General features: G+C 33.2%; 3 protein-coding genes across 4 annotated transcripts; 2 read left to right on the top strand and 1 right to left on the bottom strand.

Moving 5' to 3' along the window:
- Window positions 1–3,086: 3,086 nt before the first annotated feature.
- Window positions 3,087–7,011, top strand: LOC105768632 (benzaldehyde dehydrogenase, mitochondrial). Its single transcript, XM_012588681.2, has 11 exons — window positions 3,087–3,249; window positions 3,838–3,975; window positions 4,059–4,201; window positions 4,276–4,429; window positions 4,519–4,748; window positions 4,871–4,960; window positions 5,051–5,224; window positions 5,305–5,442; window positions 5,615–5,752; window positions 5,878–5,939; window positions 6,551–7,011. Exons 1-11 carry the CDS (start codon window positions 3,198–3,200, stop codon window positions 6,822–6,824), a joined length of 1,593 nt encoding a protein of 530 aa, XP_012444135.1. The 5' UTR covers window positions 3,087–3,197; the 3' UTR covers window positions 6,825–7,011.
- Window positions 7,012–14,466: 7,455 nt separating this feature from the next.
- On the top strand, window positions 14,467–17,652 carry LOC105768637 (peptidyl-prolyl cis-trans isomerase CYP38, chloroplastic). Of its 2 annotated transcripts, none has more exons than XM_012588694.2 (7): window positions 14,467–14,766; window positions 15,050–15,343; window positions 15,418–15,617; window positions 16,398–16,633; window positions 16,841–16,983; window positions 17,100–17,171; window positions 17,256–17,652. In XM_012588694.2, the coding sequence occupies exons 1-7, from the start codon at window positions 14,581–14,583 to the stop codon at window positions 17,481–17,483; spliced, it is 1,359 nt and encodes a 452-aa protein (XP_012444148.1). In that variant the 5' UTR covers window positions 14,467–14,580; the 3' UTR covers window positions 17,484–17,652. The 2 variants fall into 2 exon arrangements, with proteins under 2 accessions (XP_012444148.1, XP_012444151.1); XM_012588697.2 differs by having other exon boundaries at window positions 14,468–14,766; window positions 15,053–15,343.
- Window positions 17,653–18,309: 657 nt separating this feature from the next.
- LOC105768648 (serine/threonine-protein kinase STY13) lies at window positions 18,310–21,800 on the bottom strand. Its single transcript, XM_012588706.1, has 6 exons — window positions 21,104–21,800; window positions 19,783–19,904; window positions 19,431–19,627; window positions 19,144–19,318; window positions 18,769–18,903; window positions 18,310–18,684 (listed from the first exon to the last, which is right to left on the bottom strand). The coding sequence occupies exons 1-6, from the start codon at window positions 21,411–21,413 to the stop codon at window positions 18,478–18,480; spliced, it is 1,146 nt and encodes a 381-aa protein (XP_012444160.1). The 5' UTR covers window positions 21,414–21,800; the 3' UTR covers window positions 18,310–18,477.
- Window positions 21,801–26,038: the final 4,238 nt, after the last annotated feature.

The raw sequence follows: 26,038 nt of genomic DNA, 5'->3' as shown, positions 1-26,038 counted from the left end.
CCTATTTATAGGCTTGTAAACCTTATTCTAATAGGAGTGAAACTCCTTATCAAATAGATGGAGTTTAATAAGGTTTAAAAAACCTTATTCTAAAATAAAATAAAAGAAGTATAATTCTATAGGGATTTTACTTTTATTTTATTTTACCACAGTATTTAATTTAAATAAAGATTTGGGTCACTTAATTCTAACATTAACGTTTAAATAATAATGTGAATTATTAAGCTAAACTTAACTGACAATAGTTTTAAGAACATGATAAATATCATAAGTTTAATTAGTTATATGCATAGAATTAACAAAAACAAATTAAGATAGTTAATGTCGTTTTTTGATTAGTACGTACTAGTGTCACGGGTCGCAGTTCAAATCCCGTGACCATCGCACCAAATGCATCCAATGGAGGTCTATTGCTCAGATGGGGATCATTTGGCCCACGAGAATTGGCCCGATTCAAAGAGCTATTGGAAAAGCCTGTTAGATTGAAGCCTGGTTGGCCCGATAATGAAGACATGGCAACTTAGGCTAATATGGTAACTAATCTTAGAAGATAGAGGGAATCATATCTTGTAAATATTAGATTTGATTTGATATGACATATCTTGTAAATCCCTAAAATAAAGGGATATGATTAATCTCGTCTGTCGATGTAAAGGTATCTTGACCGTCAGTTTTGGGGAAGCTCAACTATAAATAGAGAGTCTCCCCTTAGTTGTACTCACTCCATTCATTGTAAGCTGAATTCTTAAGAGTAATAGAATTCTTTGAGCATTTACTCAAACACTTTGTGTGTATTCTTTCTTTGGCTTTCTGTTGTTCTCTTTTGGCACAATCTTGTCACGGGGCTAGACCTTTCGTCTCGCAATCCGTGCGGCCTTAGGCGATCCTTTCATCCTAACTCGTCTAAGTCAGCCTTAACTCAAGTGAGGATTCTTTTAGAACTCCTCCAAGGCACCAAATTGAAGAACGAAAGTAATTTATGCCAAAAGAAGAATAACAAAGAACAACAGAAAGAGCGCTCGCAAAGTGTTTGAGTAAAGGTCAGTTCTCCCTCAAGCTCCTCTATTCTTGTGCTCAAAGCACTCGTCGTGGCCATTAGTTCCGCCTTCAAAGCCATCATTATGGCCTCGAGAGCATCGTTCCTCTTCGTCGTCTTCTTCCTTTAGGAATCTAGCAACTCTTGTACGCTATCCCTTTGGGAAGTGAGACACATGGTCACAAAGTCCCTGGACTGCTCCCTCAAGTCTTCAATACTTTCCCCAAGCGCATTTTCTGACTCTTTTGCATCCTCCATGGACTCCTCAAGTTTACCTAAGCGTTCCTCAACAGCCGACAACATCTCCCTCAAAGACTTTCTCGCCCAACTTTGTTCGAACTCTTCTCTCGACATCCCAACGGTGCCTTCGAACCAATAACTCAGATATCACTTAGTTCGAACCAACAGCTCGGATACCACTTGGTTCGACCTTAGCTTGGATACTTACTTGGTTCAAATCTAGCTCGGATACCACTTGTCACGGGGCTAGACCTTTCGTCTCGCAATCCGTGCGGCCTTAGGCGATTCGTTCGTCCAAACTCGCCTAAGTCAGCCTTAACTCAAGTAAGGATTCTTTTAGAACTCCTCCAAGGCACCAAATTGAAAAGCGGAAGCGATTTATGCCAAAAGAAGAACAACAAAGAACAACAGAAAGAGCGCTCGCAAAGTGTTTGAGTAAATGCTCTCAATTCTCTTATTCTCTTATTCTCTATTTATAGTTGAGCTCCCCCAAAACCGACGGTCAAGATACCCTTACATCGACGGATGAGATTAACCATATCCTTTTATTTTAGGGATTTACAAGATATGTCATATCAAATCTAATCTAATCTTTACAAGATATGATTCCCTCTATCTTCTAAGATTAGTTACCATATTAGCCTAAGTTGCCATGTCTTCATTATCGGGCCAACCAGGCTTCAATTTGACAGGCTTCTCCAATAGCTCTTTGAATCGGGCTAGTTCTTGTGGGCCAAATGATCCCCATTTGAGCAATAGACCTCCATTGGATGCATTTGCGATGGTCACGGGATTTGAACTGCGACCCGTGACACTAGTGTCGATATGATTCGTTATATCATTTAGGATTTATCTATGTTTTAAATAAATTTCTTAATAAATTTACATCCATATAGAGATATTTATACATAAATAGTTTTAAAATTAAGTTTAATAAATTAATGTAATAACTATATTTTGATTTTAAATGCAATTATATAAAAATTAAAATGATTAAGATTACAAAAAAATTGGTTTAAAATATCATAATTTTGAGCTAACTATTATGGATCGATACAAGTTGGAATTGACTGAAACAAGCCAAAATACACCAAAACAGTAGAAATGTATCAAAATTTGGACCAAAAACAGAACCTAGAATACTTGGCACTAGTTTAGGACCGCAACAATATATATCACTCGATATGATATCGATACTCTTGTTTAAATTTGTGCCACTTAGGTATTAAATGAAAATTCTAACCATTGCTCCACACAAATCTTAACATAACTCATAATTAAAATTTTGTAGATTATTGATTGATTTTTATATGTTAGCCAAATTGAGGTTAAAGTATCATGAAAATCCTTATATGAGAAATTAGATTACATTTTATTTCATTTACATAAAAAGGGTAAATTAATTATTGTATGTTAAACTAAATAGTAAATTAATCATTTATTTTAACTGTTAAAATAAATATAAGTATATTTAGCATGCCATATGTAATCGATGTTTATCGATAAATATAATTCATTTAATGAGGATAAGAACATTCAACCCATTTTATATTTTTTAATTATAGAGCAAACTTTAATTCTCTTTGGGACTATTATATACTCTTCTTGTCCTTTAGTACCAAAAATCTAACTTTAGCCCTTCTTTTTTAAGAGTATTTCTCTTCTTCAGGTCAGGCCAAAAAATTATGTACTATGGGTTATATGGGTGCCAACTTTCTTCTTTTATCCTAAAAACTGATCACCAAAATTCATGAGTAATGACGTAATATTGGATAAAGATTAATCAATTTATGGAACTTAATTAATACTCGAGATAAAAAAGCAAAAAGTCTACAAAACCAACTTCTTGTCTTTAAATTCCAGTTGAAAAATAATCATATTAAGAGAATCAAACGTCAAAAACATTCACAAAGCTTTGATAATGGCTGCCAGAAAGATTTCCTCTCTGTTATCTTCTTCTGCAACTTCTTTGGGTACTATTCATTTCTCTCTCTCAAGTGAATGCTTTACTTTTTTTTTTACTCTTTTTTTTGGTTAGCTTTCTCAAGCTCAAAACTTAATGAAACTGAAACTAAGCTCATTTGGTTCCTTGGGTTGATCCTCATGTTTGTTTCATGGGAAAATTAAAAAAAAAAAAAAACTGGAAAAATTATCTGTAACACAGTCCTTGTTTTCTGTGTTTTTCTTCCCTTAGCTTTGCTTTTCCAATGTCATTTTCCCTAGAGTATCTTTGCCTACACAGTTTAAAAAGGACACTTGTCGTTGAGTCTCTGGTAATCTGTTTTTTTTCTCACTTTCCGATACCATATTTCACTTTCAAAATTTATCATTCACATGCCACCATCTACTAATGATTCATGATTTTTATTAAAAATTTGTGATGATCCCTTGTGATATATATATATATATATATAGATTTAAACTTATACTTTTGCAGGATGGTGTGGATCTTGACATTACTTGTTATATTGTGAAGCTATTTGTGATTTAATGAGTGAAAACTCTTTATATCGTTTGATTAAAAGCTTGAAAGGAAAAAGAAAATCAATGATGTAATGCAGGAAGGTTTTCAAGTTGGGGAAGAAGAATTAATAGCTTTAGTACTGCTGCTGCTGCGATTGATGAACCTATACATCCATCTATTCAAATAGATCATACTCAGCTTCTCATCAATGGACAATTTATTGATGCTGCATCAGGTTAGAACTCGATTTGGGTATGAGTGTTGAGTGCATGTGTCTGACATGAGTATGTTTAATTTGTTTTTTTGCTCTGGTTTTAGGAAGAACCTTCCCTACAATTGATCCTAGGACAGGAGATGTAATTGCTCGAGTTGCAGAAGGAGATCTCGAAGATATAAATCGTGCGGTTGCTGCAGCTCGTAAAGCTTTCGACGAAGGACCATGGCCTAAGATGACTGCTTATGTAACGTACTGCTTTTCTTTTGCATAATGCATATGTGAGAATTTGAGCTCATTCTTGTTATGTAATATCAATAGGAAAGGTCGCGTATAATGTTGCGTTTCGCCGATTTGCTCGAGAAGCACACTGGAGAGGTAGCGAAACTTGAAACTTGGGACAATGGGAAGCCTTACGAGCAAGCTGCTAAGATTGAGATACCGATGGTTGTGCGAATGTTCCGATATTATGCCGGTAGGTGTAACTCGCGCCCTTTCGTTATCTTGCCTTTATAATGTCGATACTTGGATCCGAAGCTTAAACTGGTTCCCTATATTCTTCAGGGTGGGCGGACAAGATTCATGGATTCACAGTTCCAGCTGATGGACAACATCATGTTCAAACACTGCATGAACCATATGGTGTATGCGGGCTGATCATTCCATGGAATTTTCCTCTTTTATTGTATTCCTGGAAAGTTGGTCCGGCATTAGCTTGCGGTAACACGGTTGTTCTGAAGACAGCAGAGCAGACACCGCTGTCGGCTATCTATGTTTCCAAGCTTTTTCATGAGGTATCTCTGATATTCTTCTTTACATTCTGACTAACATCACGATTTTTTGATTTCTCGGCATTCTGAAATCATCTACCAACGGTGACATCTAATTGTTTTGAATAACATTCTCTGTCGCTCAGGCTGGACTTCCTCCTGGTGTTCTAAATGTGGTCTCTGGATTTGGTCCTACAGCTGGTGCAGCACTTTCAAGTCACATGGATGTCAACAAGGTATCATACAAGCTCTGGATAAATTTCGTTTGCTCGATATTTGTGGTGTGCTTAAGATGAGATTGGATCTAAACAGTTTGTGTTTTGCAGTTATCATTTACAGGTTCCACTGCTACAGGCAAGATTGTACTCGCACTCGCTGCAAAAAGCAACCTTAAACCGGTAACATTGGAACTCGGAGGAAAATCTCCGTTCATCGTGTGCAAAGATGCTGACGTTGACAAGGCTGTTGAGCTTGCACATTCAGCCTTGTTCTTTAACCAGGTTTGTTCATTCAAATCCTATAATATAAACCAATAGGGTATGTCGAATTGATGTCATAGCATTACATCCATCTGCTGCAGGGTCAGTGTTGTTGTGCCGGTTCTCGCACTTTGGTACACGAAAGCGTGTATGATGAGTTCGTAGAGAAAGCAAAGGCTCGAGCACTGAAACGAGTAGTCGGGGATCCTTTCAAGACGGGGATCGAACAAGGCCCTCAGGTTTGACCCTTAGATGTCCTCAGAGATTCATGGTTCTTCCATTGCTTGAACATTGGCTTGTGCCAACTTTATAGTCACATATGTTTTATCATCGAGGAATTGATGATCCAAAATCAAACACATCAAATGCATGAAAAAAACTTTATTTTTTGTTGGCTTTCTTATAAATCAGATTGATAATGAGCAATTCAAGAAGATCCTCAAGTACATAAGGTCTGGCATTGAAAGTGGAGCTACTCTTGAATCTGGAGGTGAACAATTTGGCTCCAAAGGCTACTATATTCAACCCACTGTTTTCTCCAATGTTCAGGTATCATATCAACATATATGTATATATATGAAATAATTTTGATTAAGATGCTGATAATTTTCCTTTTTGTTCATTTTAATCCTAAAGTGCCATGCTAATATGATTTCCATTCTAACATCAATCAGGATGACATGTTGATAGCTAAAGATGAGATATTTGGTCCGGTACAATCCATCTCAAAGTTCAAGTAAGTGTCAAATACGGGTATATTCAATTTTTTTTTCATATATTTTGGAGGTTCCTTAGAAGGCAACTTGCCAGCACCTATGCTCAAATAGGTGACGGATGAGTGTAAGATACGAGCACTTCTTGTAAAATGAAGAGCCATATCCCCGAACCCAGGGGCGGCACCAAGGGGGATTGGGAGGGGCTAGGGCCCCCCTAAAATGGAAAATATCACATTGGTCCCTTTATGTTTTATAAAATTATAATTTGTAAATGATCAAATTGCACTTTGACCCCTAAAATGACAATTTTAATTTAATCTTATAAAAATTATAGATATATAAGCTAATATAATGATGAAATTGCATGTTAGCTCTTAAAAAACACACAACTCAATTTCGGCGCTCCAAAAATAATTTCTAGCTTCACCTTTGCCCGAACCCATGTTCAAATAAGAATGAGGTGCATTCCTCCACGTGCGTGGGAAAAAAATCGAAAAGTTTGATCATACTCGTGACAGACAAATACCCAGATCCAATACTCCACTCGAGTTCAAGTTACATATGTTATTTACAAATTTCTTTGTGGTTCTTTAGTTGATTGAATCTTCAACAATGCTTTGATTTACAATAGGGACCTTGAAGAGGTGGTACAAAGGGCAAATGCATCTTCATATGGATTGGCTGCCGGAGTTTTCACTCAGAATATCGAAACCGCCAACACCTTGACTCGAGCTTTGCGAGTCGGGACGGTATGGATTAACTGCTACGACATATTTGATGCTGCAGTCCCATTTGGCGGGTTCAAGATGAGTGGTCAAGGAAGAGAGAAAGGGATTTATGGCCTTTCAAGTTACTTGCAAGTCAAGGCAGTTGTCACTCCTTTGAAGAACCCAGCATGGTTGTAATGTTTGTTTGTTTGTTTTCTTACAAATTGCCATGAATCTAAACTTGAACTAATAAGCTGCCAGTTTTTTAAATTTTGAATGATCAGCGTATGGTAGGATCATTCCTGAACTGATAATTTGCTCATATTTGGATGAGTATGGGGCATAATGTTTTAAATATATGAATAAGAAAAAAAGCTTAAAATAATATTTTAAATGTATCTTTATTCAACACATATTTTGATGTTTGGGTACTTTTTCTAGTTAGTTTATCTTTTTTCGACATTTTTAATGTCTGTTTTAGGGCCTATATTCGAGATTTGTGTTTTCTCTTCTAACAATATCATATTCAAAGCACAATATATCTTATTACTGATTAACTTTTCAGCTAATGTATAACTTATACCATTAATACTAGAATTCATAAATGAAACACAATGGGAATTGGTTGTTCCAAATTCAACACTCATGTTCAAAATGATTGTCTCAAACATTTCAAACATATATATGCAAGGACATGATCCTCCGAATGGAAAATTCCCAACACTTGAATATATATAAGAAGAAGAAAAAAGTATTAGTTAACAAAAACAGTTCAAATCCCACATCTAAAAGTATTTATGATCCAAGTCAATGGACTATACAAGCTTGAAAGACCTTATAGTAGATAAAGGTCCCATTAACGTTGTCCATATAGATTTTCCTAAGAATACTTTTTCAAGACGCTTTTCAACTGCACATTATATCCAAAAGTTGGCAAATGGAGAAAAACATGAAAAAAAATGACTAGTTTACTCCAAAGTCTTGGACAAAATATTTTGTTTTTGGAGTACCATAGGGATATATTCATTATTTCTTCTTCAATGAAAGATGGAAAGGTCTACCGAGCCCAACTCTTAAATCATTGTCACAAACACGTAGGGAAAGTCATATTGAAAGTGTTAATGCTATAAGATTTCAAGCTCCACAAATAAAATATGCTTTATAGAAATTAGTTGGAGTTAGTGATGATTTTAAAGTCAAAAGTGAAGTTGAATGTTTAATAACATATGAGTTTGAAACTTTTGAGTTTTTGTTAGGCATGACTATGTGGTATGAAATATTATTTCCTGTGAATTCGGTTAGTAAAATTTTACAAGCAAAAGATATATGAATTGATGTAGTGACTGTAACACCCCTATCCCACATCCGTCATCGGAATAGGGTTTCAGAGCATTACCGAAGCTTAACGATCAAACATACATAAATTACAAACATTTCTTATCATATTATATTCAGGTCAAAAACCAATTAAACTCATACATACTGTTCCTTATTCGAGCCCTCGATGCCCAAAATATGCGTTAGAAACAAATCGAGACTAATTCGGAAACTCAGAGAATTTTTCAAAAAATATTAAAAATTTTCAAAGCTGCAGGGTTCACATAGCTGTGTGGTCAGGCCGTGTGACTTACATGGCCAAGAGGCACACCCGTGTCTTAGACCGTGTGGGAATTCAAAGTAGGGACACACGGTCGTGTCCCAGCTCGTGTTTGTACCCATGTAACTCTCTGACTTAGGTCACACGGCCGAGCCACATGCCCGTGTGCTAGACCGTGTGCCCTTTCAAAATGGCCTAGCACGCCCATATGCTAGCCATGTGTCACACACGGCCCAGTCACACGCCCGTGTGTCTAGCCATGTAGACTCAAAATGTACCTTAAATAACAAGTTTACCATTCCCTACAAGCTTGGACAATAAGCAACTCAAAAATCATTCATTTAACCAATTCAAAACACAATCAAACACATCCAAATCATATCAAACAAACATCCTAGGTGCCTAACCAATGTATCCTCATAGGTACCACAACTATATCATCATTTCATATCGTTAAAACATCATTCAAATCATCATTTTGAATCATGCCTAATTCAATTTATTTTGCCTAATTCATGAACACTTAAATATTAACTTAATTTTACATGTTTATATATATACCAAACTAACATTATATTTATAACCTCATTTACAAACAACTCACAAAATAATTATTATTTAGACACCCTAGGTACATGCCGACACATTTCAAAAGGATAAATATCACCATTTTTGAGTTCGAGATCGTTGTTGGATGCTGAATCGACAATCAAAATTAAGTACCTAACCTGAGCACGGAAAACAAAACCATACGCTAAGTAAAACTCAGTGGTATTTCTATAATCCAAATATTTAAAAACAAGATAATATAATATGCACATTTTAATTAGAAACACAATTGAATATTAAAAACCACATTTATTCATACAATGACATTAGTCATTCAATATTCAATTCATAAATACATCATTCATACCATACTCAATTCTCATCATTTGCTATATAATAGATTTTCACAATATGATACACACATCATTTAAACAACAATATTGTCCATTCCATATCCAATACACAATTCATGTGTCTCAATCCATATTTCAATTCACTGTCCCCTTTTCATTTCACATATCATCTAATATCAATCATAGTGCCATTTCAATTAATTACCCCTATTAACACGACTCGGGCTTGGGCGAATACACGGATCCAACCAAACACACCAGTTTGGCACCCAGTGCCTCATTGGATAATTCGAAGTAGTAAATTGACACCCAGTGTCTCATCAACTCGAAGTCGAAGAAATCTTTGAACTCTTCCAATCCTATGGCATGCCATCTATAGCCGACTCAACTGTTATAGTTAATAGGGTTCCAGTTCACTTTTCAAATACAACCAATATTCATTTCAATTCAAATAATCAATATATTCAATATATATATACCAATTCAATCCATTCAATCAACTTAAATTCAATTCAATGACAAAGTGTCAAATACTCATCTCAAAACTTACTATATGCATTAAATAAAAAATACAATTAATAACTAAGCTCGGATTATAGAAATACAAACCAGAAATTCTGAGCTATTCCTCGTCGACTTTATTTTCCTCTTTTTAGTCGAGGATTCCAGTACAACGTTAGCTACGGAATTAAAACAATTAAAATTCATCAATACAACACAATTTAATTTCATATTGAAAGTTTCAATTTTTACTCAATATTTTCCTAAATTTCAATTTAGTCCTTAAACCGAGACTAATTTTATTTCTTCACAAGTAATCTTATATTTTCATACAAATTCCACTTTAAACTAAATTTAACTCCCTATTTTCACTTAAATTCTTAAATTTCAAATTTTTCACAATTTAGTCCCTATTCTCAAAATTTACAATTTATTCTACAATTCAATCCTTTTCATTTCTAACTTAAAATCTATCAATTTAATCCCTAATACTAAAATTATTCAATATTAACAACACTTAAAAACTCAATAATTTCTAAAATTTCGGCATGGGTCGAGTAATATTTAATATCGAGATTCCAAAAACATAAAAATTACAAGAAAAATGAATTAAATTAACTAACCAATTGAACTTGGAAAATTGAAACCCCTAAGGCCGTGGCTTTCTTTCTTCTTTCTCTTTTTCTTTCTTTTTTCGTTTTGGCTTGGTTTTCTTTTTCTTTTATTTGTTTGTTTTATTAATATAATATAATATATATACTTAAATATTAAGTAAATTTATTATAATATATATTAACTTTAAATTTTATATTAATATTACCCTTATGCCGCCTCATTTATGATCATTGGCATACTTGCTTCTTTAATCCCTTTAATTTTTAATCTATAATTTAACTTTCACTCTATATGCAATTTAGTCCTTATACCTAATTATTCCTAATTCATGCGATTCACTTAACCAAAACCTAATTAACTACAAAATGACTTCATAAACATTTTTAATAAATATTTACGAGTCCAATTTACAAAAACAGAGTCCAAAAAAATACATTTTTCGACACCCGTGACTATTGGGTCATTACGTGACCGCTTATAAACGTGTTATCATTTATAATAAAAATATCACACCCAAAAATATAATAAATTAAATTGGCGATGTTCGCAAGCATACGGGTCAAATTGTAATATAGTTAGTATAACGAAATATTTGGAAGTATTTCGAGGATCATACCCAACGGATTACATATTGGAGAAATTAATATTAAATTAATTACGAAAATAATTACTAATCAAATCGAGTTATGAATTACTAGCGTTAGTCCAAATCAAGAGATTTATTAAACTAATTAAATTATTAAACTTAAATTATCCTAATGGACTTTCCTATTCCTAGTGTTGACAATGTGAACCTCTAGCATATATTCGATTAAATCCCTAATTAATAAACAAAAGATTAACTAATTTCAAAATTTGGGTTTTAATATGAATTAGCGATTAATTACTTAATATTACCTCCCGACCTTTACTAATTAATTAATCGGAGAATACTCGCTTATCTCCCAATCTCACTTTCTCCATCAGGATAAACTACAATTTACTCGATTCGACTTATCTCCCGATCTCGTCTCCCTTATGATAACTTCCTAGGATTTTCAAGCCTAGGATTTAGAAACGCATAATCTATACCAACTAATCCTATTATGAACTCGTATTCTTAACTTCCTAGGATTTTCAAGCCTAGGATTTAGAAACGCATAATCTATACCAACTAATCCTATTATGAACTCGTATTCTTTTGTTAATTAATCGACTCGATTAATTACTTAGTTTAATTAACGAATCATGCAAGAAATGAAATAACATAAGAAATTATTCTAATATTCATACGATAGTTAATTGATCAAGTTAACAAAGCATAAATAAAAGAATAAAGAAAGAGATAGGAGAATGCTCGTGAATATTATTGAAGCTTGATGCCGGAGCAATCTCCATTCACTATTGTCTTCACATCGGAATAAAAAAGCTCCAAATAAAACATAAAAGAAAAGAAAACTAAAAAAAAATTTGTGTTTGATGAATGAGTTGATGGATTGATGCTCTCATTTGTATACAGAAACTTCTTATTTATAGGTTAAAATATGTGCACTTTATGCTTGATATGCCCTTGATACTTTGGGTGGAAGTAAGAGATAAAATCTTCAAGAATCTGCCAAAATACGGTTGCTGATGTCATCCTTACTTGTAACTCATGTTCAGGCTTTATGGCTCAACACAGGTTGATGTGGCTCAACACAAGGCTACGTGTTGCAACACAAACATTGTGTGTCGTGCCACGCAAGACATTTTGTGGCTTTGGACATTTTTATCATGCTTTCATGGATCAGGAAGCTTGTGCGTCACTCACCCCAAGTTCTTATGTCAATTGGGCCTAAAATTAAGTCTCCTGCACACTTAAATATCCAAATTAAACCTACTTAAGGCCCGAGTCGACCTAATAAGTCATCAACACTAAACAATATGTTAAAACACTTATTTTTATTAAAATTTAATCTTAACCTATTAATACTAAAAATATAATAATTAATTATAAAATGCTTAAGTGCGAAAATAACCTAAAATATCTACTACAAGTGACATGAAGTCATGTAGCTATAGAACAATTAAAAGGTCTTCTTTCATATTTTTTAAATATAGGAAAGATGAACGTGTACTAAAGAAATATATATTGAGATGGAGATAGAACCTAAATTTCATGAAAATTGTATTATTCATAGAAATAAACGATTTGATAAAATGTTGATAATGAAATAATAAAATTTCCTCAAGAATATTTTAGAATCAATATCAAATAATTTCTAATTTAAAAGCTAATTTTACATCTCTAAAAGCTAAAAATAAAATTTAAATAAAAATTATAATTTTCTAATAGTTACTTAACTAATTTAAAAGCCTCATTTTATAATAGATATGTTGAGACACCCTTGTTCTGTTATTGTATATTTTTGTACAATTAATTTTTAACGATTCAACTATTGAACTTATCTATATAATTGTACTTGTCATGCATGTAAATTTTTGAACCGATCGATATCTCTACCATATCGATCTAAAATATTGTATATAAATAATTATTGAATAGTTGAAAGTTTTTGACATAACCCATATAATTAAAAATTTTAAATGTACGTAAAATTTGTCATAAATGATATATATGAATAGAATATAAAATATTAATTGTATAAAAATATAAGGAAGAGTGTAAAACTATTTTAATTTTACACCGGTATAAGTGAATCACCCCACTTTATAAAAACTTTTTTTATAAAAGTTATATATTATAAATTTTATATTATTTTAAACCTAATTTATGTATAAAGAGAGTTATAACATAGTATAAGGTTTTCTCCAAATTAAGCTTTTTTATAATTAAGCTACATAATGTTTGCACCATGAAGAACCATATCAAGAACTAACAAATGATGATAAGGAATATATATCAAATACGGGCCTCGAACAACTCAAAGTACCAAAGCAATGCAATAGTATTGCTCAGGGACCTAGGTACCGTGCTATTGAATTTTACATTCTGTCAAATTATTGTAGCGATACCGATATGTATCATTCAACCTTAACATCAACAGACAAAATCTAAGCTAAATTACTTAATAAGCTACACTAAGAAATTGGATTAAGCTAATACAAACCAAATGATCAAGTTTCTACAACTTTTCCTTCCCCTCGACCTTTGATGTCCCGATCATGTCTTTAGCTACAACAACCAATCAAAACAATGAAACAAGGTTAGGAAATCATATTCAAGCATTAAAACACTAAAATCTATTAATGGGATGCAAATCAATATAACAAGACACTTTCTCACTTTTACTGAAAACTAAACCTAAGATCTAACATTCGATTCCATACTAATGACTTCGGAACATCCTAATTTTACCAAAAACATGAGCTATATCCCTCTCTCACACTAAAGGTGGGTTTGGATGGGCGATTGGGTGTGGTGCGGTGCGTTTAGTTTACTTTTTGTCTCACGCTACAGTATCGCTACAGTGTCTAATCTCACCGCCACCGCTGTTTTTACACTAACCGCAGGTAAACGCACCGCCCATCCAAACTCACCCTAAAACTCAAGAGATCTTTAATCAAACTGCATTCTAGCTTAAATTTTAACTATCCTACTCATTTCAAACTACGAAAACATGAAGAGAAGTATGCTAAAATAGGCTTGATCAAATTGCAACTTAAGGATCTCTATCTCTCTAAATCACACTTCTTAATATTCACACATTAACCTCACTAATTTACTAACTTTGCAACTTAGTCCATAAGTTTTAATTACTAAACTCTCTAAATTAAACTCTCATAATTATTGCTTATTTACTAATTAGTGGAATTCCTAACCAACACCGTGTCCACTCCCGAAACCTCTCGATTTGGCTCCCCAGATGATCCAATTTAAAGAAACCAACCCAAAATCGAATTTTCCAACTTCACTAAATACCCAATTGTTACATTTTAATTAAAATGTTGCTCTAATGATAATTAAACTTTTTTTAATAAAAGGGCCAAACCTTTTTGAGTCAGACCAAACATTTTTAAATGGTCAAATAAAATTTTGAAACTTTTATTTAAATCCCTCCAAAAATTTTAAAACTTTTCATCAAACCCCCTGATTTTTAAAAAAATTCTCATTGCGCTCGAAATTTTAAATATTTTTAATTAAACCCCCAAACATAATCTCAAGTCCCCTATCCAAAATCCAAAAGGGAAATCTTATCCAGAGCGTGAGGATGAACATTTTATTTGCAATTTCCTGTCTGAACAAACAACCTTATCCTTTTCTCAATCTCAAAACTTTTTATTTGACCAAAAGTTCCATTGCCCCTTTTTGTTCCTCAAACACCTTTGATACATTACTACTCTTACATCATCTTTTAATATGTCCACTATCATCTCTTTCAATTGTTGCTCTTCTTTGACTGCCTCCAAATTGATTAATCCAAGAGTACCCACTAAAGGTTCAAGCTTTCTAAGTACTCACAAGAGTTTTTCATGGTGGAATAGGCACTTCTTGCCCAAATGTACTTCCCAGAAGCATGTTCAATGTCAGCTTCAAAATGGGCAGGTTGGGTTTCTTTTCTTTTGTTTACTTTAGTTTGATAGTTTTTTATTATGGTGTTTATTGCTTTTTGAGTTATAATGCTACATTTTAGGGTTTAGCTTTGATTCAGGGGTGAAAACCCAACATTATATGTGTATTTGATCAATTAATATGCCTAGTGGATGATACTGCTTTGAATTTTAGGGGATATATATATAGTCCATTGGTGAGTAATTTGATCAAACACTAGCAATCACAAATATTGGTTTTTTATGCCATTGATGAGATACAAAGTTTTTTTTTTCAGCAGAAAATGAGGTCATTTTCACTGAAGGAATGTGCAATCTCAGTTGCTTTGGCTGCTGGATTGATAATTGGAATGCCATCATTGGATTCATCTCCTATGGCTTATGTAGCTAATCCTTCATTGCCCGATTTATCGGTTTTAATCTCGGGGCCTCCTATAAAGGATCCTGGAGCATTGTTGAGATATGCACTGCCAATTGATAATAAAGCTATAAGAGAAGTACAAAAGCCACTTGAAGATATAACAGAGAGTCTCAAGGTTGCCGGTGTCAGGGGGCTTGATTCTGTTGAGAGAGTAAGACTCCCTTGCTTTAAACTAACTTTGCCGTATTCATGATAACCAATGCTAATCTTTTGTGTAAAGTGTAGAATGTGAAGCAAGCATCTCGATCCCTCAAGCAAGGGAAAAGTTTAATTATCTCAGGATTAGCTGAATCAAAGAAAGACCATGGTGTGGAATTGCTCGATAAGCTTGAAATCGGGATGGAAGAACTACAACAGATTGTGGAGGGTCGGAATAGAGATGCAGTGGCACCTAAACAGAAGGAGCTGCTTAAATATGTTGGAGAGTGAGTATCTCAATCAAAATTTAGTGCTGTAGGTTAGCTTTTTTCTGCTTAGTATTATACACCTTCGAACAAAGCTCGGATATTAAAAGGTTTATAATGCTTTAATCTCCGGTAGCTCTGCAAAGTTAACTGAAAAATACCTTGTACATGGTAGTTTTCCAAAGTTGTGGATGAGTGAAGTCAGCATTCGTATGTGCAGTCCCTCCGTGTTGCCTAATATGCTTTGAATTTAATGGTAAAATGCTTCAAATTTAATTGAAGCGCACTGAAAACATTTAACAAGAACATAGTTTACCTAATTCTGTGTTTGACTTTGACCTGCCATACAGTGGTCAAGTTGTATCATTTGCTCGTCGTGCGAGGCAAATTTAATCCCATGTTTGTCTTCCATTTTAGACATATTTTCCAGCATGGGTATAGGGATATAACCTTACAAAGACCCTCTAAATACATGGAACTTACATATCCATTTCCGACATGTCCAAATCCGAGTAACAAAGATAACAAGTGTACCAAAATGGGTTTAGGTCTACAACTGCAAATGTGTGTAATGACCTGTTGGCACTGACCGGGGCCAGAGTCGGTGAAAATTGCTATACTAACAAAATTTAAGGGTTTTCTGAGGTGCGAGTAGGCTGCCCGTAATGCCTTGAAAACTGTATAATATTTTAATCATAGAAGTTGAGGACGACTTAAAAAGTCAAGTCTCTTAAATTATTCTCATAGATACCTTGTCATTGACTGCAGCTGAGATCTTCCTCGGGCATTGGATTTCTGCAGTGTTGAAGAGGATATGGTGGATAGCTTCCCGTATGAAGTACCCGAAGAATATCGAAGTATGCCTCTTTTGAAGGGAAGAGCAGCTGTGGATATGAAGGTGAAAGTCAAGGACAACCCGAATTTGGAGGAGTGTGTATTCCATATAGTCCTTGACGGGTATAATGCCCCAGTAACTGCTGGGAACTTTCTTGATTTGGTGCAAAGACATTTCTACGACGGCATGGAAATTCAGAGAGGTAAGATTTGATTCTGCTGTGTTATGCTCGTTGCCTTGTGGATGGAAAGTTCCCAAAGGTCATTGTATTATTGTTTCTGTATCTGTCGTGGTATTAACAAAATAGAACAAAATGAAACATGTTTTTACTATATTTGAGGTAGATATCTGTGCATATTATTGACAGCAAAGATGCCTAGAATTTTAAACCTCCTTGTATTTGCTGCAGCGGACGGATTTGTTGTCCAAACCGGAGATCCTGAAGGTCCAGCGGAGGGCTTTATTGATCCTAGTACTGAGAAAACCCGAACAATACCATTAGAAATCATGGTTGATGGGGAAAAGGCACCTGTTTATGGATCGACACTGGAGGTAAGCTTTCTTTTTTCTCGCCTATTAAACCGTAGAGCCGGACAGAACAAAAGTTATATCAAATCCATGCTTTAATCAAAACCTTTAAAAGAGTTTTGTATTTGTGTTTCGGACAGGAGCTTGGTCTATACAAAGCTCAAACAAAGCTTCCCTTCAATGCTTTCGGAACAATGGCAATGGCCCGAGATGTGAGAATTCATTAAACTTAATTTCTTCATCACCTGTTGGTATCATGTATCTTTTCTCTTAACTTTCCCTTTATTTTCCGACAGGAGTTCGAGAATAATTCCGCTTCTAGCCAGGTATTCTGGCTATTGAAAGAAAGCGAACTAACACCGAGTAATGCGAATATATTGGATGGTCGCTATGCGGTGTTCGGATACGTGACGGAAAATGAAGATTTTTTGGCAGACCTAAAGGTCGGTGATGTTATAGAGTCAATTCAAGTGGTTTCTGGTCTGGAAAACTTGGTTAATCCAAGTTATAAGATAGCTGGTTAAAACCCATTTTGTAGTTTTTGAAGTTAAAAATGATTTAAGTTTACTTGATGTGCTTAATTTCATTCATTTCAAACTCAGAATGTATTGTTTTGTTGAACTATTACATTGCTACTCTCTTTCTCTTTTGGTTTTAAATAAAATGTGATGATTTTGTCTTTTTGGAACCAAAGCTGTTTTTATGCTACACTGATTTGCATCTATGAATTTACTTCAATTCATTTCTCATTCATGCATTCTATACCTTATAATTGCATACTTGACAATTAGATTCGTCAATATTTGATTATGTGATTAGTGTTCTTGAAATATGATTGGATTGTCCAGTCAGACCAATTGAACCGAGAATTGACTGGTATACTGATTCAAATAAAGGGGTTGGAAACGGCTCAAAATTGATAAATACTGAAACTAGAACAAAAACTGATAGTTGAAGTGTTGAGAAAGTTTAATTGGCTTAATAAATTTTTTTTTTTATTATAGATATAAGATATTAAGGAAATTAATTTAATATTTTTCATAAAACCTCAAAGATTCTATTTAAAACTTTAAACTAAAATTTTGAAAACTTCCATTAAAGTGCGTTTGATAATTTAAAATAAAATGTTCCAGATTAAGAGATGAAATATGAAGTCAAGGGTATGATCATTTAAATTAATTAAGACATTGAACTCGAATTTCCCATTATTCATGATTTATAAAATTCAAAATAATTTTATTTTAATAGTAAAATATGTTAAGAAGTAAAAATAAATTTAAGTTTCTACAATTAACCATTTTTCAAATTGGAAGCATTTTCAGGTGTAGCATAAAAAAAGAAGAGAAAAGCTTTACAAAAAGGTCAGTTTAAAATAGCAGAAATTGTGAAACATTTTCTTAGTCAATAAACTCCACAATTTTGGATCTTACATTGCATCCCCATCTTTCCATTTTCAATTCAATATGAATCAATTGGAACCCTAATCCCTGAATACATATCTTTAGGGTTCAACCATTATCACGGTCCCCGATATCTCCGAAAACATAAACAACCTTGAGCTTGATCATGTGGGATCATTCCTCCACCTTTCGATGTATCTATCGCCTCCATCATCGACACCACTTCGTCCATCTCCGGTCTTTTGTCCGGGTTGGCATCCCAGCATCGCTTCATTACGTTTGCAAGTGAACTCGGACAGCAACGAGGTATTTCCGGCCTTAGATTCTGTGAAAGTTTAAAATGTTCATGTAGTTGATATATAATCATCGGAATCTTGTAGTTTTTTGAAACCGAGATAGATTTATTTACCTGGCGGACGACAGCTGACGTCACTTCCGAGAAGCTGAGATCGGGATATGGCATGTCACAGCAGTATATTTCCCATAAACAGATACCAAAACTGTACACATCGCACTTTCTATTGTAGGGATTGCCGTTAAGGACCTGTCCCATTTCAATTCATCAATGTTAGACGATATATCAGAACGATGCCTGAAAAGAAGTCAGGTATGCAAACTCGCTTAACCAAAACAGAGTTATCGATGATCGCACGGAAGTAGCAACAATCGGCCCTATCTCATTCTAACTGGAATTTTTGTTGGGCTGACTATAATAGCAAACCGACCATTTAGGAGCAAGAGAGAGAGCAAAATTTAAAAGTACAAAATGCAGTATAGTGCATACCTCGGGTGCCATGTAACCAAGTGTTCCGGTCTCTCCGGTCATGTCATTAGGGTTTGAAGCCTCAAGACGAGCAACCCCGAAATCGGCTATTTTCACAGTTCGTGTCTTGTCCAAAAGCATGTTTTCAGTTTTGACATCTCTATGGACAATCTTCTTGGAATGAAGATAGCTTAACCTAAAAAAGTTTAGAAAGCAGCAGTGTCAACGAAAACGACCCAGGAACTTCATTCGTGTATTGTAAATCTAAGAGAACAAAATAGAGTACAGATAAGGCACAGGAATTTGACCCTCGTGCGAGATCTAGTGCCAATTGAACGACTACTTTAAAGGCCAGCTTCCTTCTCCTATTCTTTATCAGGTAAGACTTCAAAGCACCCCCAGGACAATATTCAACAACAACACAACACATGTTACTCGGCATGCCGATTTGGCCATTTTCCGTTTGTATGTTCAAGTCCGATGAGCCCATTGTCGCCCCTATGAACTGTATAAGAAATGTAGAACACAGATTATAGACAAATGTAAGCATCCAACCAATAAAACAGATTATTAAACTAGGCTACTTTAATTTGATTTCAATGATGTGGAAAAGAGTGAAGAAACCCAAAAAAGGTAACAATACAAGATAAGAAACATTACCTTTGTTACATTAGGATGATCAAGCTTATGCCACACGGCAACTTCTTGTGTAAAAGCTGCTCGAAGTGAAGCTATTTCAGCCGCTGATCTGTGACCCTCTTCTCCCCAGTCGAGAAGTTTAACTAAGCATGATGGAAGAAAAAACAGGGGATAAGTAAACATTTACGAACAACACAAGCAAAGGTCCAACATCTACTTTCCATTTTTCACAAACAGAAAATACTTTGGATCGTATTTTCTAATAGATAAGGTCCATTTGGCAGCTTTATGGCTAGCCAAAATATAAAAGTTCACAATGTCAATGAGGCTCTTTCAATTTTTCTAGCTTTTTATCACCAAAAAGTTACGATAAAAGACGAGTGCATATCAGCAACAAATTAGAACACATGAAAGTTTCTAAAAAGGTATAACATCATTTAAGCCAGTGCAACTAACAACCACTTCAAAAGAAATCTTGTGAATCACGGATTTACAGAAGTTAGATCAGCAAATTTTGATCACAAACTAGTTTGTGAAAAAAGGAAATTGTTTGCTACATTAACAAATCGTTGGTTTTCAAGTAGAGATAGATGTTTCCTGTTGTTCACTATTAGGTGTACTATGCATTGGCATTGTTGTTGGTCTTAGCACCAACTTGTTAAAACTTGAAAGATTTCAAAGTTCTGGGTAAAAGTACCATATAGGCGAATTGCATTTTGGCCCCTCTACTCAAAAAGTGAGCAAATTAGTCTCCATACATTTCATCAAAAAGCAAACCAGTCCTATTAAAAATTTCATCTATTTCTACTATTAAAAACTAGTGTTGTTTCTCTGGTTATTCCATCAACCATGCCAGTTTTTAACGGTTAAAATGCCTGTTTGTCTGACTCCCGTACTAGGGGCCTCCATGATTCTTTTACCCCAAGTTCTAGTTTCATTTTCCTGCATTTTCTCAGCAGCCAAACAAATGTAACAGTTGAAATAAGACCCATCAATACAGTAGCTGAAGAGCTTATAAACATTAAAACATTAGATCCCCTTAAACACCCTTAAAATATTGAATTACACACAAATCAAATCAAGCCATGTGAATTCAATAATCAACACTACTGTCCTAACATCTCAACCTTGAATGCTTAATGCATATCCTTAACACTATTTCATGCATGGAAAAATTCATTTCAAGATGGGGTTTCAAAGAAACCAAAAGAGAAACAGAAGAACAAGTGAAACGAGATCTCTATAGTTTCATAATCACCAACCAAGCCAACATAAATTTGGGAAATGGGTACTAAAAAGAAAAAAAAAACATAAAACTCAAACAGGCAAAAAAGTTGAATACCAGCAACATCTTGGCCATCATAAATACCACGGTGAACAGTACCAAAAGTACCACGAGCTATTACACTTTTGATGATAAGCTTAGAAGGATCAATCTCCCACTCTTGTCTTCTCACAGTGTTGCTGCTTGACCTGAGCTGTTCTCCGCCGCCGCCGCCGCCGCCGTCCTCACCTTCCTCTTTCCTGTTCTTGTTCTTCTCCATTGTCCATGCTCTACTAAGATGCCTTTGAAGTTGCTCATCTAAGCTCTTCAGATCTATCTGATCTGCTCTTACATACCCTCCTCCACTTTCACTTTTCTGCTCCTTCATCTTCTCAAAAAACCCAAACCAAGAAAACACAAATTTATTCTTCAAAAACTATCTTTTCTTCAAGTTTTTCTTCACTTTCACTTACTTTTTTGAGCTATTTCTGATTCTGGGTCTCTATCAAAAATCTCAACTGAAAACTAGAGAACTCAATCCTGATCTAAAATACAAGTATATATAAAATATAATATAATATAATATAATATTATAGTTTGTTTTTTAATTCACCATGTTAATTTTTCTGTGTAAGATTATAAAAATTCCATCAAAATAATTTCTTTCCAATATATATAAATAAGGTAAGGAAAGAAAAGACTGGGTTTTTTTTTATTAATAATTTTGTTTATTTGTTTGTTTCAAAAGCTCAGAGAAGAGGCATGTGAGCACATGGATTTTGCCTGAAGGCGACGGGTGATGTGTTAATGAGGGTTTATCCATTAAAAGAAAACTTTATGATTTTATCTAAATTTGATTGCAATTTTAATTTAATATATAGATAATTTTGATTGTGATTTCATATATATATATATATATATATATAACTTTAATTTTAATTGTAAATATTTAAAAAAGAAAAATTATTTATAAATCCTTCTCATCTCCTTTTCTAATTATTTAATACTATTTTAACAATTTCTTTTATGTAATCCACATATAATTTTGATAATTTTTTTTAACATTAACTAAACTTTAAATTCCAAATCTAGAATCTAAACCCAGAACTAAATCTACACATTAAACCCTAAACATAAACTCTAAACCCAAACCTTGAACCTTGAATTTCGATTCAGGGTTCAAGATTTATGGTTCAAGGTTCAGGGTAGTGTTTGGGAAAAAAACCAAAATTATGTGTCAATGACATAGAAGAAATTGTTAAAATAATATTAAATAATTGAGAAGAGACAATTGGTGATGTGCTGTGATGGAAAGTGCCCATAAAATAATTTCTTCATTTAAAAGAGCAAATACAACAATTTATCCCTATTTAAAAACATTATACTCAAAATTGTAAAATTAAAAGAGTTAATGACTTTGAACGTCCCCAAACTATGATTTTCATTCTAAATTGGTTCTCAAACTAAAAAACTTTTAAGCATATCCCTAAATGATCAATGTTATATCAATGATATTTTCTATTATTAAAATCTTTAATTTAACCGTTAAATAGCATATCAAATCTTCATGACATAATCTAAAAGACTTTATCTATTTAGTTAAATTTAAAATTCTTATTCATACTCAAACACAAATTTCAATTTGAATTAAAAAATTTAAGTATTAATTAAAAATCTAATAAACTGTTAAATTACTCAAATTAAATATTGAAATACTTATCAACCATTATGAATATTCACTTTCTATAACGTTTCACAAACATAATTAAAATAATTATATATGTAATAACCTAATTTTTAGTGGTGTCGAAAAACTCGCTTTTGAAGTTGAATTACTAAATGAGATGATTAAGTTTAAAAGCGAAAATCTACGTCATCTATGGTAGTGATAGATTAAATTATTTAGTAAAATTAGCATGAATTGATTGATAATTATAATACTAGGACTAAATTGAAAACAGTAAAAATGAATAAAAATGGAATAAATGAATAATGGAGGATTAATGTGGCAAATAAAACATGGGGACAAACACAATTTAACCAATGTTTTATTAACTTAGTGGATAAGTATGACTATTATGATCATTAAACCAATTATAATTTAAAATCATGTATTAGAATATCAAGTTAGTGGGATGAAAGAGAATGGATTTTTCTCTTTTCCTTCTTCTAAATTCGGCAAAGAAACAAGCAAAGGAGAAAAGGGCTTTGGTTATTTGGATCCAAAATTAACAATCTAGGTGAGTTTTTCCTTTGAAATTTAACATTAGAGATCAAATTGAATAAATTGAAAACTGTTAGAAAGTTATGTCATGAATTGAAAGCTTGAGGTTCCTGTACTATATTTATTAAGTCCAATCTAAATTTGATTGGATAGATTGTATGATATAAATGTTTCGAGTATTAAAGTAGTAAAGGACTAAATTAAATTGAATGTATTTATGTTTGATTTCATTGAATTGTATTGAATTATGTGATTAATGTCGTGTCCATAATTATATTATCGAACATTGCTAAAGGCGACGCTGGAATGTCAAAGGCGAAGGAAAAGGAAAAGACGGACGTCGTATAGCTTTCGTGGTGTATGCTTCTATAATTCAATTTTAATTTGCTTTCACAGATTAATTAGTCGTTATAATCAATATGACTAGGAATCGAGGTAATGGTATCTTTCCCTTATAAACTTCGAATAATAGACTCGATTGGTGATATTGAAATAAATGATAAATTGTTTGAAACTATTTTGGATATGGTTATGAATATTTGGACATTGATGTTATAATGATATATATTACAATGAAGATTATGATGTTAATGTTCCATTAAACGATGTTAAACGTAGTCCGGATATAGTTGGCATGTCATAGGATCACCGATATAGTGATTTGCTAGCCATTGTTGCTTGGCAACCCGGAATGGCAGAATAATCATATATTAAAAGTCATCGTTGTCGGGCAACTCGAGATAGCAAAATAAGATAGTCCTAATTTCATAGGGACGTGGACTTATTCAATATATATAGATCTGAGTATTCGTTCTAATATATATCGTCGGATAATAGGGGTCAAAACGAATAAGCACAAATTAATAAGAAAGTTGGAAAAAATTATTTGTTGAGTTAAAGTAGTAAATATTAATGTAATTGATACTTATTTTTTTATAATTACTTTAGTTTATTCTTAATGAAATGGATCTGAATTATATTAGCACCACTAAGTATGGTATAGTTTTGTATATTTTCATGCGTAGGTCTCGAACGAGGTTTTCCATAGGTTGGAAGTGTCAAAACTTTCATTCTCAAAAATGTGCATTTAGGATAAATTTTACCATTTTATATCAAGACAGTATGATCATATCTCGAGATCATAAGAACAAAATTTACCTTATATTGTTCATTAATATATAATTAAAAATTTTAAAAACAAATACATATTATCATCTTAATCCTAAATTTTTCTTTTCACTGTTATCTGATAATAATTCTATATTTATTTTATTTGAAAAAGATAATACATAAAACTTTTCACTTAACTTCACCAATTTATGTACGTAAAATGAACCAATTACATGATGCTACATCAACACTATATGCTTACATGTCCAACCATGAGTGGATTGTATAAAAGTCAATTATTAATGTTGGAATATTTTAAATATTTATAGTGTTTCAATAATTATAAATGAATGAGTGTAATTAGTCAAAAGTTATATTATTTGATTTTTGAAAATAATTATAATTATTTAAATAATATTATTTGAATAGTTATAATATTAAATGAATAATTATGTGTTTATTTTAAAGACGTTATTATTCAAAAGACACCTATTGAAAGATGTCTCTATGAAGATAAATGAAAATTCCTATAAATAGGAATGAGATTTCATTTGGAAAACCCACCAACAAATTCTAATATTCTTTCTTTCCTTCCTTCATTTTCTAATATTATTAGATTATTCTATAAAGTATTACTGCAGAAATCCTTTATAGAAATTGAGTTTCTTGTTATACGTTGCTCAGTGCATAGTGGACTATTCTCGTTAGTGCAAAACGAAAATAGTCATAGGCTTCATTATATCCTCGAGGTTAATTTGCTTGGAACTCATTTGCACACCGAAGATAGGTGGGGGCGAATATAACCTTAAAGATAGTGGCTTGATACACGCCTTGGAGCCTTGTACTATTTATTCTTTTTATGTTCGAGATTTTCCTCACCAGAGATTTGTACTAACAATTTTAAGGTTAAAATTCATGATGACTACCACAAAACATGAAAGTGGAACACTAAGGGAGGTGGCTTCCAACTTTGTCAAACTTGATCGGTTTGATGGTGGCAATTTTTGATGATGGCAGAAAAAGATGCACTTCTTATTGTCAACTTTGAAGATTGCTTATGTTTTGGATACTTCAAGACCTGAAGAGAATGAAAACGAATCTGTTGTTGCAACCCGAGAAAGACAAAAATGAGACAATGCTGATTACATGTGCATGGGCCACATATTAATGGTTTATCTAATGGTTTGTTCGACACCTACCAAAACGAGGTCACCGCTAAAGAATTATGGGACAAATTGGAGACAAGATACAAGACCGAAGATGTTACAAGTAAGAAATTTCTTGTCAGTCGTTTCAATAATTATCAAATGGTTGATAGTCGTTCTGTTATGGAACAATTCTGTGATATTGAAAAGATGTTGAATCAATGCAAGCGATATGATATGAAAATGGATGAAATGATTGATGTATCCTCCATAATAGATAAACTTCCTCCATCTTGGAAAGACTTTAAAAGAAGTTTAAAACATAAGAAAGAGGAAATATCTCTTGAGGCTTTGGCAAATCATCTTTGTATTGAAGAAGAATATCGAAAGCAAGCTCAGAACCTAAATTCTGAAAATGCCAAAGTGCATGTTACGGAGGCAGTATAGACTACTAAACCATTCAAGAGAAAGTTCAAACAGACTGATTAGAGCACCTAATTTCAAAAAGAAACAAAAGGGTTCATGCTATCATTG

This window comes from Gossypium raimondii, chromosome 7 (assembly GCF_025698545.1).
Source record: "Gossypium raimondii isolate GPD5lz chromosome 7, ASM2569854v1, whole genome shotgun sequence".
Taxonomy (NCBI): Eukaryota; Viridiplantae; Streptophyta; class Magnoliopsida; order Malvales; family Malvaceae; genus Gossypium; species Gossypium raimondii.
This window is presented reverse-complemented; position numbering and strand designations above follow the sequence as displayed.

Excerpts from the sequence above, each read along its gene's own strand:
- LOC105768632 (XM_012588681.2), top strand. The coding sequence starts at position 3,198 with ATGGCTGCCAGAAAGATTTCCTCTCTGTTATCTTCTTCTGCAACTTCT. Across the intron at positions 4,430-4,518 it reads AATGTTCCGATATTATGCCG|GGTGGGCGGACAAGATTCAT; the intron begins GTAGGTGTAACT and ends TATATTCTTCAG. Across the intron at positions 4,961-5,050 it reads GTCACATGGATGTCAACAAG|TTATCATTTACAGGTTCCAC; the intron begins GTATCATACAAG and ends TGTGTTTTGCAG.
- LOC105768637 (XM_012588694.2), top strand. The coding sequence starts at position 14,581 with ATGTCCACTATCATCTCTTTCAATTGTTGCTCTTCTTTGACTGCCTCC. Across the intron at positions 14,767-15,049 it reads GTCAGCTTCAAAATGGGCAG|CAGAAAATGAGGTCATTTTC; the intron begins GTTGGGTTTCTT and ends TTTTTTTTTCAG. Across the intron at positions 15,344-15,417 it reads GGCTTGATTCTGTTGAGAGA|AATGTGAAGCAAGCATCTCG; the intron begins GTAAGACTCCCT and ends TGTAAAGTGTAG.
- LOC105768648 (XM_012588706.1), bottom strand. The coding sequence starts at position 21,413 with ATGAAGGAGCAGAAAAGTGAAAGTGGAGGAGGGTATGTAAGAGCAGAT. Across the intron at positions 19,905-21,103 it reads TGATGGCCAAGATGTTGCTG|TTAAACTTCTCGACTGGGGA; the intron begins GTATTCAACTTT and ends CATCATGCTTAG. Across the intron at positions 19,628-19,782 it reads ATCATCCTAATGTAACAAAG|TTCATAGGGGCGACAATGGG; the intron begins GTAATGTTTCTT and ends TTTCTTATACAG.